The 18,020-nt window shown below is 35.8% G+C and overlaps 1 protein-coding gene across 4 annotated transcripts in view; it reads right to left on the reverse strand.

Annotated features, from left to right (window-relative positions):
• The window catches only part of RLF (RLF zinc finger), a 71,895-nt gene that overhangs the window by 9,161 nt on the left and 44,714 nt on the right, over positions 1-18,020 (reverse strand). For 2 of the 4 annotated variants that reach the window (XM_001916449.6, XM_070260236.1), the window contains one exon: positions 4,895-5,031. The exons of the other annotated variants lie outside the window; for them this stretch is intronic. In XM_001916449.6, coding sequence (XP_001916484.1) covers positions 4,895-5,031 — 137 coding nt within the window. The remainder of the gene's footprint in view (positions 1-4,894; positions 5,032-18,020) is intronic. 4 annotated transcript variants of the gene reach the window in all.

Below are 18,020 nucleotides of genomic sequence, written 5' to 3' on the forward strand. Positions count from 1 at the left end.
TACCCCTTATACTGGTAATTATACTGACTGAATTAAACCCTATCCTAGCGGGCAGGGATCATTGGACATCACTACACTGCCAACAAAAAGTATACAATTAACGAATATTCTAATGGTACACTTCTCCACTAATCTCATGGGCCCCTTCCAGCTCTAAAACGTCATGATGCTGTTTAGGCCTGTATTTTGGAATGTTTAAATATTACTAATAAAATTAGTAAAATGGCACCTATGGAAATTGTTAAAATACAAGAATCTCACAAATATTCATTATGGAAACAAAGAAAAGCTTGAAAAAAATAAGTTAAATAAAAGATTGAATGGGTTAAGAAAAAACTCTCAAGGAAAAGCACTAGAAATTCAAAAATGCCCAGGACAGAAATGCTAATGCGAATGTAAGAAAAGCTACTTAGCAAAACTGAAGAGAATGTTATCCCTTAAAAGAACCTTGGCTGTTTTCCATCCAACTTCAATGGATGCTGTATATTAGTTAAATGATTTTCATTTTAAAAACCCCATATTATTTTCACAAGTCAGTTTTAGAACACTAATATCCTATTCTTGCTGTTAACACAACTATTACAGTTAGTTGGGTACAAATCCAAAGCTTAAGAAATGAATATAACCTCCTTTTATAATAGATTCAAAATAAAGATATTTACCAGAACTTTTTTTCTTATACTTTTCAGAGGTAACTAGGATTCTCATATGGTGAAATTCTTACATAGATGTAAAATTTGCTTCAAAGGCTGAAATGAATATACATCTCAAAAGATATATGATTAAAGCTTATAATATTTAATGATGGCAAATTTGAGCTATAACAAATAAAATTAGCTTAAAATGCCTTTAAATATTTGTCTTTGGTGACTAGTGTTGCTTTCCTAACCAAAAAAAGTAAAATTAAGACAGGTCAGCTTTGAAAATAGCTACCAGACAGGTAAGTAACTGGGATGACTGCTTGTTTTTTTTAAACTCACAGGACTGCTTCATTCAGATGTAAGCATCTTAGTAATAAAAACCTTTGAGCATAGTGCAAAATTCTGAATAACAAAGGAAATGGAAAATTATATATTCTCAGAGATCAAAAAGGGAGTATTTATCAAAATATATGTATGTGAATTCGATCCTATTTGAAAAGAAGTATCAAAATCAGTAAAACCTGATTATGAAGAAAAAAGGCTAATGGATATCTACTATCTAAAATTCATCAACTGGCTGGAAGTTTAAAGTTAGGCAAATCTGCTAAAGTGATAAAAGACAGGTTGAGATTTAAGGTCTCTCAAATAATTTTTTAAAAATAAATCAGAAGGTCTAGGGCTTGATTTATTCCAAATTAAGAATTTCAACCTCTAGTTATCTTAACTTCAAATAACCATGTTTCAAAAAGGACATTCTATCATGTATTTTCTATTTTTATACATATTTGCAGTTACAAGTCAATGATTTAAAACCACTATTTATTAGCCTCCCAAACATATAAACATGCCTGAAACCACGACAACCAGCAGATTACTCATGAGAATGCCAAGATGTCACTCTTAGTCATCCATTCAAGTCTGCACACTGAAATAATGAAACCACCAATGAATAGCAACTTAGAGCCTGCTGGATCATACACACACTAGGATAAACACTTCTCCAATTACAACAGTGACATGATTTTTAAAAATGGGCAACCCTTAAAGAATATATTGAAAATGATCCCATCATACGTATGCTTCCAATGTTCAGATTTACTGCACCCTCAAATTAGCCCACTGCCTACCTCAAGTCAACAAATTATACACAAGCTCATAAAATTGGAAAGGAAATTTAGTTCTATTAATAGTAGGTAATACATTTTGGCAAAGATCTAGCTACTGAGCAAGAAATTTAAACTATACTGTTTCTGCACAGCAACACGCCCGTGAAGTCCAGTTAACATGTCACACTGAGATCTAGAATTGAGGCATTTTACAAATGAGGCAAAGAAAACTTTGTGGAATTAAGGAATGATCATCCCCTAAAGAAGGCTCCTGCAAATACAGTAGTTGATTCTCATGACCTCTTTTTTTCCCTACAAGATTCAGTTAAATAAAACATGTATGGATAGCTGGTCTTCACCAGGTGGCAGGGACTCAGCTGTGAATTAGACAACATACATGATGATCCAGGTATATCAGTCTAGTTGGGAGAGAGGAGACACAAATTCACATCTGAAGGAACACAAACGTACAACATACAAGATTTAAAAGCTCTGAGACATTACAGAAAGCAAAGCTCAACCTATCAAATACTCAGTGAAAGCTTAGTGTGGAGGTTCAAGGTTCAACTGTATGATTTTATTTTTAAAGTACTGGTGGTAATTACACGTCTGTTATATACACTGTCCCATTCAAAATGGTTATTTTTCCCACTTGCACAGCTACTCTACTTATGTCACCACTGCCAGACATCTACAGGGAACTCATTCCTCCAGCACTTCTTTGCTTTTTGCAAATCGCCAAAAATCTTCTGGATCAAGGCTAATGAATAAGCTAAGTAATATACCTTCTGAGATGAATAATATGGTGACTGCTATAAAGTAATGATATATTTTATTGTGGTTTGTAAATGTCACTGGAGAAAATTTCTGAAAGAATAAAAAACTGTTTTGGGTGATAGTTATATAGTTTATATTTTACCTATTATCTTCCACGATGATCAAATTCAAGAAGGATACTTCCAATAAATAAATTCTAGTATATATGTTTAAAGATAAGTGATGGCTTTTATTTCCTATTCCAACTTTATTGTCGTATTTTTACAAATATCTCTCATCAAAAACACCACATAATAAAAAAAATTTCTTTTCTAGACAAATACTTTATATAGCCCACTATTTTCACACCCTATTTGAATCTACCCGATTTGAATAGAATTCCTGGGATTCATTTTCCTTAGTAAAAAAAATAGAAAGAAGAAAAAAAAGTCTCTGAAAACAATAGAAGGGTAAAAAAAGTTTCCAAATCCTAAAATTTTAGACTCTATTTCTCTTTGAATTGCTTGGAAGAAGCCTACTTTTAACAAAGTGTGAAGTGATTTAAGATTTTCTTTCCTTCATTCATTATAGCTCCTCAGGAGGCCAACAAGAGGGCAATCCCTGTTAATCCCTTCCTGCTGCAGGGGAACAGCACTAATCCTAGAGCCACTAACATCCTCAGAAGGGCTAATGGTGGCTGAGAGAAGAAGGGAAGAAAAAAAGTTATGGGTCACTGTCAAAGGGAAGTAGTATCAGGAATATTAAAAGAACGGTGTGACTATAGTTTTAAAAACACTTTTAGTCTATAACATATCCCATATGTGATTTTAATATATTCTTTGCACTGAAAACCTAGCTATAACTAGCAGGTATTTTCTCATTATAAGCAAAGAAATTAACTCTAACAAGAAAAATTGGGGTTTGTTCCTCAAGTAAATACATCTATTTCCTGAGGTTAAAATCTTTAATCTCTAATGCAGGGGAAAAAAACCTCTTCCACTTGATTTAGTGATCATAAACCTCACTGCTATTTAACAGTCTTTTTATTTATATCATCTCTTTTTTGGTTTCTTAACAAAATGCCCACAATGATTATTACAAAATATATTTAAGTCCCTATCCCACTATTTCCTTTCTCACAGGACATATAACTCTGGCATAGTGGACTTAGTGGCAGAGGACTGAAATCTGAATTCCAGCCATGTGCCAAGAAACCACATAGAAAAAAAGCACTGGATTAGGAGTCAAACACCCTGGTCTTGAATCGAAGCTCTACCACTTTAGCCTTGAGACCCTGGGCAATCACAAGACTTCTCAGATCCCTCTGATCCTCCACTGCCTCATCTATACAATGATTATTATGAGGATTGGGTGAGATAATTTACAGTACAAAAATAATATTTCTATATACAATAGTAAACATAAAGAAATACAGTAAGATACAAAATGCTAATAACGATAAAACTACATAAATACACAGATGCTCCAGAGGGAGATCAATGAGGTCTGAAGTACACAAAAGGTTTTACTATAAACAAAATGCTCATTTCCAACTTCAAGTCATCCTTAGGTTCTGAAATATTCAAGGTTCCTCTAACCAAGATTATGCTAATCCAATCCGTTCTTTGAATTAAAGCTCAAATACTACCTCCTCTCTGACACCTTTCTTAAAACACTGGTGTACAGTGAGCACCTTTCACTATCTCATATAGCATTATCCCCACCACTCATCTCATACTTATTGACAGAGTCTTGCATTTTAGAGATTTCCTGTGTATCAGGTTTGTCCCTCTGGCCTAAACAGAATCACTACCATCAGAATGAGAGAATCATGGGTTACAATTACTGTTTCCTTTTTAGCAACTAAGTACTCTGTAAGCAAACAAGATATAAACTGAATTAAAACCAAAACAATGCACTTCTGCTATACAGTACGAAAATTGCAAAAGATTACTATTCAAATGGATTTCCTTCTCTAGTGCAAGACTGACCTAGAAACCTAGATAATTAGTGGGTTTCCAAATAAGAGGGGGAAAGTGACTACCAGAAGATATGATAAATGTAAAGGAAAACAACATAACACCAATTTGTCTCATATTGCCATAATTTTATCTTAAAAGACGACAACATATATTGGAGTTAACAGACAACCCTCTTTGGAATGGTTAAGAGGAGCTCAAACTTTTTACCCTTTATGTTTTGAACTCTTCTGGAAAAGATTAAACCAATAACATCTTTAATTAAATAGTTTAGCTTGTAAGCGAGATTTAATTCACCTTATCATTTAATTTGCTTAGACTTCAAATTTGAAACAAACCAATGTTTTACACAAATCCTAAATGCTATACTATGTACTCACAAATAAAGGGAATAAAAACTAAATATACTTACCAAGAACAATATACACTTGCAGTTTGGAGCTGCTGGGTAAGGTAAGTCGTACAAAGAACAAATGCTGTGTTATCCTGACCCTCGGATTCCAGATTACATATGATGTCTAGTACTTCCTTGCAGTCGACCTTTGCAATCTATCAAAAATGAGATGACTAAGTCAAAAGGAAAATGGTGACTTTCCTGTAAACTCTGTTATATAACGTGAAGCTTCTTTATAACGTTTTCTATCTTTGATAACTGATGAGGCAAGAATTAGAAGGAAATAATTTCCTTCTATTATCTAACAGCTAAGTCTTCTGGAATGACTATTTCATATAGGCAAATATTAAATGGAGAAGAGAATAGATGCTATAAGGAAGTTTCACTGAAGTCCCAACACAGATAAAAACATTTTTGTACAGTTTTAAAAAAATTACTCATGAACACTGCTACCATATAAATGAGTTGAATTATGCGTAGTAACGTCAGGTTATTTTCACCTGAAGTACCTCATCTTTTTTTTGTTTTTCCTTTCTTTCTTTTTCCATTTTATTCCAGTCACTCTAGTCACAGATAGAAAAATACAAGGCTTACCCTTACTGCCAGTAGGGCTAAGGGAGGCCTGCTGAGAAACTGATTTAAATACAACTGCTGTATTAACATATCATTTTCTCATATAATTAAGGAAAAAATCTTTTGCATAACTGAATTTTTCAAACTAAACACTTTTAGAAACACATCTTTTTCATCTACACTATTCATAGAAATCTTAAAAAAAAATACCTCTGGGGAAATCAGCAGAATTTCCTAGGGGTCTTTTTGTATACTGGTAAAACAGGAGAATAAGAGCTCTAACGACTCCCACTCTCTATTTTATCACTTCTCTGTCAGAATAGGAAGAACATAATCTATTTCATGACTGTGTCAGCATTAGAAATGTCAATTATACCAGGAACCAAATATACAAAACAATAATTTCAGGACAAATGAGGTATGTGGAGTTTAGCTCATCTCTTCCAAAGTGCCATGCAGTTCTAATTTTAGTCACACCCTTAGGTAGTCACAGAAAGACTTCTTTCAAAGCTTAGCTCAAAGGCGATTTTCCTCTCAGAATCGTTCTAACTTCTAAGACCATGTTAGAATTCCTGTCAAAAACTCTACTCTCAAATTCCTCCTTTGCAGCATTTATCACAACTGCAATTCAACCATTAGTTGAACAACATATTAGCATCTGTCTTCTCTGCTAGAATATAAAATCCATGAGGTCAGGGGCTACATACATCTTTTTCAATCTCAGCATTTATCAGCGTCTGGAACATAGAAGACAGTAAATAGGTGCTGATGAATAGAATGCATAAATCAAGTTTAATCAGGGTTAAAAAGTTTATGTTTACAAAGTGAACCCTTTACTATTCTGTGTTTCCTAATCTTTTCTAATACAATGAGATGACATAAGCAGTAGAGTGTAGTGGTTAAAACCAATTGTTCTAGAACCAGATTGTGCATATTCTCTTCTCAGCTCTATAGCTACTAGCTGTGTGACCCTGGATAAGTTACATAACTTCTCAGTAACTTAGTGCCTCAGTTTCCTCATCTGTAAAATGGGTGTAAGAGAACCTCCCTCCCTCACAGAGTTACTCTAAGAATTAATAATATGTTTTAGTACAGCATAGTGACTATAGTTAATACTGTATTGAATATCTGAAAGTTGCTAAAAGAGAGCAGATCTTAGAAGTCCTCATCACAAGAAAAAAAAACTGTAACCATGTATGGTGATGGATGCTAACTAGATTTATTGTGGTGATCATTTCACAATACATACAAAGATCGAATCATCATGTCGTACACCCGAAACTAATATAATGTTATATGTCAATTATACCTCAACTTAAAAAAATGTAGTATGTGCGTCTATTAAAGTCACAGCTCAGTTTTAAAATAATGTTTTTAAAAGGATTGGCAAATAGGCAGCACGTTAAAAGTGCCATTAAAAATTGTTTTTGTGAAATATATAAATTTTAAAAAGTGAACCTTAAGAATACTAGAAAGCATTTCAAAGGATCACTCTCAGATGTAATATCACTCGATGCAAATTTATATCTAATGAGTACTGGGAGGCAAAGTAAAGTTGCTAAAGCTTAAAACATAAAGTTAAATTCAGTTTTCAGGGGGAAAAAAAAGACCTCATCATACATTATGAAGATAAAATTTTACTGATGCCCTAAACAACCACGTCCTCATCCCTAGCTGAATGAATCAGAAGCATCATCCAGAGAGGAAATGCCCACCACATGGCCACTTAAAACTGCACTGACTGAAGGACCAAAATGAGAATTCCATTGCAAGTGAAAACAGCTGTTCCAGAGGAAATACCGCCTACCATCCATGCCATGTTAAAGTTCCTGTCAAAACCCGAGAATTCTAAAATTTGATTTTGACAGCAATATAACATCTCCAAACTGAGAAACAGCACAAGAAACTCTCTAAACCACACACATAAATTAGAAAGGAAATAACATACAACTTGCATTTCTAGAACATTTTTTATCCTTTTCAAATAACTTTTATTATATTATCTCATTTTATCAACACGATAAATCTGTAAGATTAGCAAGGCAGGAAACATTACTTTTACTTCACAAATAAAAAATGAGCCTAAGGGGACCGGCCCAGTGGTGTAGTGGTTAAGTTTGTGTGCGCCATTTTGGCGGCCCAGGGTTCACAGGTTCGGACCCTAGGCATGGACCTGCACACCACTCATCAAGCCATGTTGTGTCAGTGTCCCACATACAAAAAATAGAGGAAGACTGGCACAAATGTTAGCTCAGCAACAATCTTCCTCAAGGAAAAAAGGAAGACTGGCAAAAAATGTTAGCTCAGGACCAATCTTCCTCACAAAAAAAAAAAAAAAGAAAAAGAAAAAGGAGGGCCTATGAAGAGAGTGTTTCTTGTCTCAAGTCATTTTGGGAAATAATCAGAAGTAATAGTAAACAAAATGAAAAACTAATCTCATGTTGTTTTATTCCTATGGAGAAGCCTTTACATTTTAAAAGGGTATATTTCAGAGATGTACAGGCTTTCATCTTTTGGAAAGAAAGTGGTAAGAAAAAAGGGACAAAAGTGAAGAAAATTAGAAATATACATTTCAAGTAAAAATTCTTTAACCTAAAATGATGGGGGAGGAAGGAAATGATAGGAAAAATCTGGATGAGTTTATAAGGTATATATAGTTTTATTATTTCCATTTATTACAAATACTCTACAGATGATCACTAACAGTTAGTGCATATTAGGCCTAAAGAGCCCCGCCTCCTCTCCCCTGCTCAGCCAATTCTTCTCATCCTTCAAAATCCAACTGAAACTCTGTTCATTAAGAAGTCTTCCTTCAGAAGACTGCTCTAGCACCCAATGATGTGTCTTGCCCTGCTCTGAATTCACAGCATCTCCTCAACACTTCTATTTGGGCTATTTTTTCTTCTTCTTTGGGTCAACTTTTGAACTAGTGACTCACACTGGCCTTTACCATTCATTTCACTTTTTTGTGCTTGTACTTTGGTCTCCAACTAGACTACAAATTCTTTGAGGACAAGAACACAGTCTTATAAATGATATCCAAAATCCTCTGTGCACAAAATCTCTCAGGAAGGAAAACAGCCACATTAAAATGTTTATATCTGTCAAAGCAGCGCTATTTACTAAGTACCTGTACTATGCTAAATACAGGCAATACAAGCCAACCTGATTTTTGCCCTCATGGAACTCACAGTCTAGTCAGGGAAAATAAATAAGGAGGCAGGCAATTACAAAGAATAACAATGTACGTTAAATGCTACACAGGGGGCAGTATATAGCATATTCTTCAAATACCTTTGGTAAGAAAAATCTACCCTAAATCTGGAGGATTGAAAACAACTTCCTTGATGAAGTCACAATTAAGATGAGAATTAAGGAATGAGTAGGAATAAGCCATGGGGAAAGGTAGAGCAAAATACAAAAATTGTTCCAGACAGGGAGAAAAACACATGCAAGGGCCTAACGCGCGAGAGTGTGCATAATATCAGAGGAACAGAAATATATTATCTCAATACAGCTAAGGGTAACACAGCAGTATTGTTGGAGCATCAATCTAGGGAGTTCCTAACAGGGAAGCACTTTCGTTCTTCCAGTATCTCAGTGCCTTCTGAGTCTACCATAGGGATGCTGATAACCATACTCTCACACTGGCCTAATCTCTCTACTAACTTCTCAAACTTCACCTCAACTTTCTCAAAGTGTTACATATTTTGTAGTAAACTTAAAATACTAAAATTCTTTTAGTTTGTGCTTAGTATTGCAATTTACCTGACATTTAGAACACCACTATATGCCTGATAATGAAGTTTCTAAGTGGTCCATAACACCTAAGCATGGTATCTTACACACATTTTTATTATCCATTTACATGATTGTTTTACTTCCATCAAGGTATCTATTGAGAAAGTAGGACTAGTTTATGGTGGTGTTTTTGTACAACCTTCCAATTCTATAACACATTTACTTCACATGCACTTATTTAGGCTAATAACACAGAAACGTCCTTCTAGACTTATTTTCCACTTTCATTTAAGTGATAATTAAAAAAAAGCTGATCATTTTTACAAGTGAAGAAACTGAAGCCAGAGTTTCTTTAGTCTGTTATCTGCCCCTCCTTATAGACTCTAAATCCCTTGAAAGCTGGTACGATATTTTCCTTTTTTTGGAAGATTAGCCCTGAGCTAACTGCTGCCAATCCTCCTCTTTTTGCTGAGGAAGACTGGCTCTGAGCTAACATCCACGCCCATATTCCTCTACTTTATATGTGGGACGCCTACCACAGTGTGGCGTACCAACTGGTGCCATGTCTGTACCCAGGATCCAAACCGGCAAACCCCGGCCTGCCAAAGTGGAATGTGTGCACTTAACCACTGCACCACTGGGCCAGCCCCTGGTATGGTATTTTATTTCATACTTTTATCTCCCTTAGTGCCTGCTTCAGAATCTCTGCATGACAAATAAGCACTCAGTTAAGATTTTTTTAACTGAAGAGAATCTCAGCATGTGACCCCAAATACTTGTATTTTCTTGAATACAGAGAAGAAAGAGGTATGACAAAGAAATAAAATTAAGTAAATAAAAAGAAAAATCCAGGTAAATTAAAATGACATACTTTTAACACCTCACTAATAATATAATATAGTTACACTACTTGTCCTCAACCTTTTGTAATAAATAGCTTAAGACCACACTAAAAATCAAATATATGCCACAAAATACTCTTCAGCTAAAGTAAATTAAAATGAAGGTCACTGACAAGCTTTTGAGAATTTCAGTGAGTATCTAGAAAATACCTTGTACCTGGATAGGGAATCAAATAATTTTTTTGTTCTTAAACATGATTCCTATCCCTGGAGTTTACTATGGAGTTTACTATCCCATGGAGTTTCCAGAGCCATTAAGACAAGTAGGACACATGCATCAAATAATTAAATCTTTGTTTATTATCCTTATCTTATCAACTAGCATATATGTTCCATGAGGGCAAAAGTTTGTTTCGTTCACCATTGTATCTTTAGGGTCTACAACAGTGTCAGGCACATGGGGGAACATCAATAAATATTTGTTGGAATGAAAGATAACTACAAGATAAATAACTTAGTGGTCACCAAATGGCAGAATGAATAAGCGGGACAGATTGAAGACAAGAAGAACGTGGACTGGAGTAAGCAAAGAAGTCTCCGAGGAAAACAGCTCTTGGGGGATATCAGGGTCTCAAAAAAAGATGCCAGAATGAGCAAACTAATAAATGTGAGAGTAATCATGGCGTGTGTGTGTGAGGGGGTGGGGGGTGGCGGGTAGGTTATCTGATGTAACTGTAAAGAGTGATATTTACCACCTAGCTGGCAGTCCGTGAATGAAAGGTTGAATCAAATAAAGTTAGAGACAATGGAAGATATCCTGAATAAGGCCATGCCATAGAGTTCTCCAGTTTCACAGTACACAAAGGTAACCAGCTAAGGAGGTTAGTGGGGACTAAAATTCAGTCTGCTTGCCAAGCCCTAAGTGTTGGCATGGGGTTTTTCCTCTCAGAAGAAGGGAGACCTCTGAAAGGCAACCATGTGAAAAGGGGCATAATGGAGCATGGTATTTTTTGCTGATTTCAATAAAGGTACCATGTGAGCTAATGACAGTAGGAGACTGGAAGACATGAAACTCATCGTTTGGGTTTTATGGGGAATCAGTTTGCTGTTGTTGTTTCTTTTGGATACACATCTGAAAGGGATGACTTGAAATTAGTAATAGTTTTTAGTTTGATTACTTCTATTTATTAGATTTCTGATTATGAAAATATTTATAATCAAAAACCTGAAAAATACAGAGAATAAAAATTGTCCTTAGATCTTACAACTCAGTGATAACCAATGTTAACAATGTGGTGAGTTTTATTCCAGCATTTTGTCTATACACACTAACTGTACAGGATGGATTCAATATAAGACTACTGCAAATATGCACCTATTTTAAAGAAAGGTGAGATTGTGCTGGCTGTATATTCCTTTGTTTCCCGTAATGTTCTGCTGTAACTTAAGTGAGAGTTTTTGTCAGCCCACAAGATAAACAGGAGAGGGTAAGAAGACTGTAGAGACAGAAGAGCAATAAGGAGATGTGAAGAAACAAAAGCAGTGGAAAGGTAATAAAGATGATGATGATAATGTTTCTAACTCATCCAGCATTCCTATATGCCGAGCACTGCTCTACAAGCTTACATAAACTATTACATCTTCACAATAGCTCTACAATATAGGTACACTACTGTCACCCCCTTTTGCAGATTACAAAACTTGAGGCACAGAGAGGTTAAGTAACTTGCCAAAGGTTATACACGTAGTAAGAGGCCCAGGATCTACCCCAGCCAGTCTGGCTGCAGAGTCCATACTCTTAGTCACTATAATATATTGAGATGTTTTAACAGTAGAATTGACAATATATTATGACTAAACAGAAAGGAAACTGTATACCTTTGGTTTTCCTCAAGTGTGTGTTCCTTGAAGACAAGGAATGCTGATTATTTTATTTCGAAGGGTAGTCAATAAACATCTACTGTACTGAAATGAATGGAAAGTGAGCAGAACTAGCTAAGAACTTAGAAGCATCTGAAAGACTACTCAGGATCATTCATTCCACACCATGTTCTCACCTTAAGCCTCTTCCAAATCCTAAACAGTTCCCTCAGATCTTTCCTAATTAAAATTTACTTCATAACAAAAGTCTGATAAACTTAATGATACAAAAGTACAAATCATGCATAAGCACTATCAATGGCATTTGAATTTACCAGTATCAAAACTTTCAGGATAAAGGCACGAAGTGGCTAATGCTGGAAACTCAGGTAGGAAAGATGAAAACGTACCACCTTACCCTATGAATTTTATACATAATGGTTACAAACCTCCCTGCCAACCCTAATGCTGAATAAGGAATAAAAACAAAGAGTTGGATTTGACAAGATTAATGCCTGAAAATTCTCCTGTGGCAAAGCACTTAGAAATCATGGATAAAACCTAACAAATGTCTTTTATAAATGCATAGCTGAACACTCAACAAAGTAAAAGAAATCACTAAGAGGAAAAAAATGTTTAAGTCTAACTAGAGAACTACCCTAACTCACCAGATCGTTGCTAATTTCACTAAGAGGTTTGGATTTTACAAGTTGTGGATAAGAGATTAAAAGGTAAGTTTAGTTTGCTCTTCTTTATCTAGTACTTTAAGGTAGATGGTTAGGTTATTAATTTCAGATCTTCCTCTTTTTTTAAATTGAGATAACACTGGTTTATAACATTATGTAAATTTCAGGTGTACACCATTATATTTCAACTTCTGTACAGACTACATCGTGTTCACCACCACAAGTCTAGTTTCCATCTGTCACCATACAAGAGTGCCCTTTTGCCACCCCTCACCCCCATTCCCCTCTGGTAACCACCAATCTTTTCTCTGTATGTGTTTATCTTCGACATATGAATGAAATCACACAGTATGTGTCTTTCTCTGATTTTTTTCGCTTAGTGTAACACCCTTAAGGTCCAGCCATGTTGTCACAAATGACAAGATTTCTTTTTTTTATGGCTGAATAGCACTCCAGTGTGTGTGTGTGTGTGTGTGTGTGCGCGCGCGTGTGTGTACATATACACGTCTTTATCCATTCATCCATCAAAGGGAACTTAGGTTATTTCCAAGTCTTGGCTATTGTGAATAATACTGCAATGAACATAGAGGTGCATGTATCTTTTTGAATTAGTGTTTTTGTTTTCTTTGGATAAATACCCAGAATTAGATAGCTGCATCATATGGTATTTGTATTTTTAGTGTTTTGAGGAATCTCCATACTGCATCAATTTACATTCCTAATAGCAGTGTACAAAGGTTCCCTGTTCTCTACATCCTCTCCAACACTTATTTCTTGTTTTATTAATAATAGCCATTCTGACAGGCATGAGGTGATAAGAGATCGTCCTTCATCCTTCCTTTTTAAGATTGACATTTTACAACTATAAACTTCCCTCTAAGCATTGCTTTAGCTGCACCCCATTAACTTTAGCATGTTGTGCTTTCATCATTCATCTCAGTGTACTTTATAATTTCTTGGGGTTTTTTTTTTGATCCATTGCTTGAGAAGGTATGTTTAATTTTCACATATTTGTGAATTTCCCAAATTTCCTTCTGTTACTGATTTCTAATTTCATTTCATTCTTGCCAAAGAATATACTTTGTATGATTTCAATCCTTTTAAATTTATCAATGTTTGTTTTGTGGCCTAACATATGCTCTATCCTGGAGAATGCTCGATGTGCATTTGAGAAGAATGTATACTCTGCTGCTATTGGGTGGAGTATTCTATAGATGTCTGCTAGATCTGGTTGGTTCATAGTGTTGCTCTAGCCTTACATTTCCTTATAATCTAGCTGGTCTATCCATTACTGAAAGTGAGGTGTTAAACTCTCCAACGACTATATGTCAATTGTCTATTTCCCCCTTCAATTTTGTCAGCTCATGTCTTTTGGGACTCTTGTTCCTCAGACTAGATAATCTCAACTAACCTCCTTCATTCAAGTTTGCTGATTCTTTCTTCTGCTAATTCAAATCTAATGTTGAGCCTCTCTAGCAAATTAATTTCAATTATTGTACTCTTCCACTCCAGAATCTCTATTTGGTTCTTTTTAAATAACTCCCATTTCTTTACTGCTATTCTCTATTTATTGAGACATTGTATACTTTCCTTTAATTCTTTAGACGCAGTTCTCTGAACATACAATTGCTCTTCATTATTTGCAGATTCTGTGTGTACAAATTAGCCTACTTGCTAAAATTTCTTTTTAACCCCAAAATTCATTACTCACAGTGCTTTCACAGTCATTCATGAATATGCACAGAGCAGCAAAAAATTTGAGTCTCCTGATGTGCATGTCCCCAGCTAAGATCAAACAAAATGATGCTCTGCCTTCTTGTTTCAGTTCTCATACCGTAACAAGCATCTTTTTCACGTTCTACTTAGTGCCACTTTTTTTGGATCTTCCATGCTTTTCATTGGTGATTTTGCTGTTTAATACAGCACCCAAGTGGGGCCTGGTGGTGTGCTGGTTAAATTTGCACACGCCACTTCAGCAGCCCTGGGTTTGCAGGTTCGGATCCCAGGCGCAGACCACACACCACTCATCAAGCCATGCTGTGTCAGTGTCCCACATATAAAGTACAACAAGACTGGCATGATGTTAGCTCAGGGACAATCTTCTTCAAGCAAAAAGAGGAAGACTGGCAATGGATGTTAGCTCAGGGTCCATCTTCCTCACAAAAATACCAAAACAAAACAAACAGCCCCCAAGTGTAGTGTAGCAGTGCTGTCTAGTTTTACTAAGTGCAAGAGGCTATGATGTGCATTAAAAGAAAATATATTTGTTAGATAAGCTTCATTCAGGCACAAGTTACAGTGCTGTTGGCTGTGAGTTCAATATTAATGAATCAACAATATAAACATGGTGTCGTTAAACAGAAGCACACATAACCCAAGGTTATGTATTGATCAGCTAACAAAAATGTTGTGACCAGAGGAACCTAACATTGTACTTCCCCTCAGAGCAATGGTTTCAGTATTTGCTAATTCATTGTTTGCAGTGACTATATAAAACATAACTACCACAAATAACAAGAATTGACTTATTTGTAAAAGCTGATTTAAAGCCCTGTCGAAGGGGTTAATTTCCAAAAAATATAAAGGACACATACAACTCAACAACAAAAAACAAACAACCCGATCAAAAAATGGGCAGAGGATACGAACAGATATATTTCCAAAGAAGATATACAGATGGCCAACAGGCACATGAAAAGATGTTCAACATCACTAATCATTAGGGAAATGAAAATCAAAACTACAATGAGATATCACCTTACACCTGTCAGAATGGCTTTAATTACCAAGACAAAAAATAACAAATGTTGGAGAGGATGGGGAGAAAACGGAACCCTCACACACTACTGGTGGGAATGCAAACTGGTAGAGCCACTATGGAAAACAGTATGGAGATTTCTTAAAAAAATTAAAAATAGAAATACCTTATGCTCCAGCTATCCTACTACTGGGTATTTATCCAAAGAACAGGAAATCAACAATTCAAAGATATTTATGCATCCCTATGTTCACTGCAGCATTATTCACAATAGCCAAGACACAGAAGCAGCCCAACTGCCCATCGACTGATGAATGGATACAGAAGATGTGGTATATATACACAATGGAATACTACTCAGCCATAAAAAAGGATAAAATCATCCCATTCGCAACAACATGGATGGATCTTGAGGGTACTACGTTAAGCGAAATAAGCTGGACAGAGAAAGACAAACACTGCATGATTTCACTCATATGTGGAAGACAAACACAAGGATAATAAGAACAGATTAGTGGTTACAAGAAAGGAAGGGAGTAGTGGGTACAAGTGATAGGGGTAAAGAGGCACATACGTATGGTGACATAAAAATTAAGACTCCTGGTGGTGAGCACAATGCACTCTATATAGAAACTGATACATAATAATGTACACCTGAAATTACACAACGTTATAAACCAATATGACCTCAATAAAATAACTGAAAAAATAAATAAAGTCCTTTGTCTACTAAGCCCAACATCTGTGTGTCCTTAGGAACAGTTCTATTGGCTGCTTTTTTCCCTGTGTATGGACTATCACATTTCCTTATATGGTAAGTAGATATTTTAAACAATATATTATGGCAAATGTGGAAATCAGACTCCCCCACCTCTTCAGGGTTTGTTAGTGTTACTATTTGTTTGTTTAGTGATTTTCCTGGAATAATTCTGTAAAGTCTGTATTGTCTGTCATGTGTGGCCACTATAGTCTCTGTTTGGATAGCTTAATTGTCAGCGACATATTCAACATATTCAAGAAATCTACTTAAATGCCTTGAACAAGTGTATATCTCTGCTTTTGCCAAGCAGCTCTGTTTTGTGTGTTGGGCACGCCTTCAATATTTCAGTAGCCAGTTTCCAACTCTGCCTTACCTTTCACTTCCTACTTGTGCAGCACCTCAAGGTAATCAAGAGGTGAGTAATTGGAGCCTTCTCAGGTCATTCCTTGGCAGATACACAGACCTGTACATGTGTGTTGCTTTCCAGAGCCCTTGGAATATATCAGAGGTTTTCAAAGTCCCCTATGGACATCCCATATCCCAGTTTTTCTCTTCAATCTTTTTGGCCAGTCTCTGACTGGTAATGCCTCCTCAGACAACTGTCATGTTAAGCAATCACCGTTAATTGTTTTTGAAAATGCCCTGGGCACAGAGCTTTTGGCAGAGGGAGCTCTGAGTCAAATAAAGACAAATCCTGAGGAGGGAGCTTTTGACAAAGTTGCCAGATAGGCCAAATAGTGACAATTCTCTGGGCAATTTGTAGAATTCCAAAACCATTCTGCTTCCTCTGGTGGCTGTTAGGCTGCTGGTTTTCACAGTCACCATAGTTTTGAGGCTGTTTGTTTTCAAGCCTGGGGAGAGGGAGATGGGAAGTAGGGCAAGGTAAAATGTCACCAAACTCACTGCTCTTACTGATATCCATCAGTTTTTCTTGAATAAAACCTCCTTGGATTCTGGTAAGCCTTTATTTAACTTCCAGAGTTCTCAAAAAGTTAATCTCATTCATTCTCTGGTTTCAAATGCTGATGACTTGGAACTCTTAATTTCCAGCTCCGACCTCTCCCCTAAGTCTCACATTGTGTGAATACCGTCTGCTCCCTGGTGTCTTGTTTACCTTTGTATCCCCAGTGCCTAGCAGTGTCCTCTAATGAATATATGTTAAATGACTGGAAGGACATCTATTTTATTTCTTACATTAACACGTAAAACTAAAATAATCTTAAAATAAAATGCCTAATATTACCTAAAAAAAAGAAAAGAAAAAAGATCACGTTGGCTATTGTAGAAAATGAACTGTGAGCACAAGAACAGATGCAATTAGAAGACTTTCATAATAATCAGCAAATTAAACATCAATGGTATGACAGGGGCCAACTAACATAAAAGAAGGTGGGTAGAGGCAGCCTATCTGTCTTCCTAAGTTATTTTCATGCTTCGGCTACCAGGGTAAACTAGCATTCAGGTCAGTGCCATTACTGGAATATTTTATCATTTACCTTTCTCTAGAATAGTGATTTTCAATCTAGTATTTTCCTGATCAGTCTGAGATGTAATACAAATAATTTGCTCCTAATAACAGATTTTAAAAACTGAAGCTGGTAAATATTTTTTCAAAAAGGAATCAAGGTGGATTTAAGGTTATCCATATAAGCTTCACCACACTTGCAACTTTGAGTAGGAGAATGGTGGAAGTTAAGAGTCTACCTTTGGGAGAATCGTCCCTGTTAGGTTCATAGACATGACCTGAAAAAAAAGCTGTGCTTCCAATCGCCTTCTTTTAAACTGTAGCAATACCACAGACCAGCACTATGCTATCAAATGGTCACCTGTATGTTTCTTAAAGAAATAAACGGTCATTGATGTTTCTAATTAAACCCTCTGACTATGTGTATCTGAGAGCAGCCTGAAATGTCCTAGTGAAGTC

The sequence above is a fragment of the Equus caballus genome, chromosome 2 (assembly GCF_041296265.1).
Source record: "Equus caballus isolate H_3958 breed thoroughbred chromosome 2, TB-T2T, whole genome shotgun sequence".
NCBI lineage: Eukaryota > Metazoa > Chordata > Mammalia > Perissodactyla > Equidae > Equus > Equus caballus.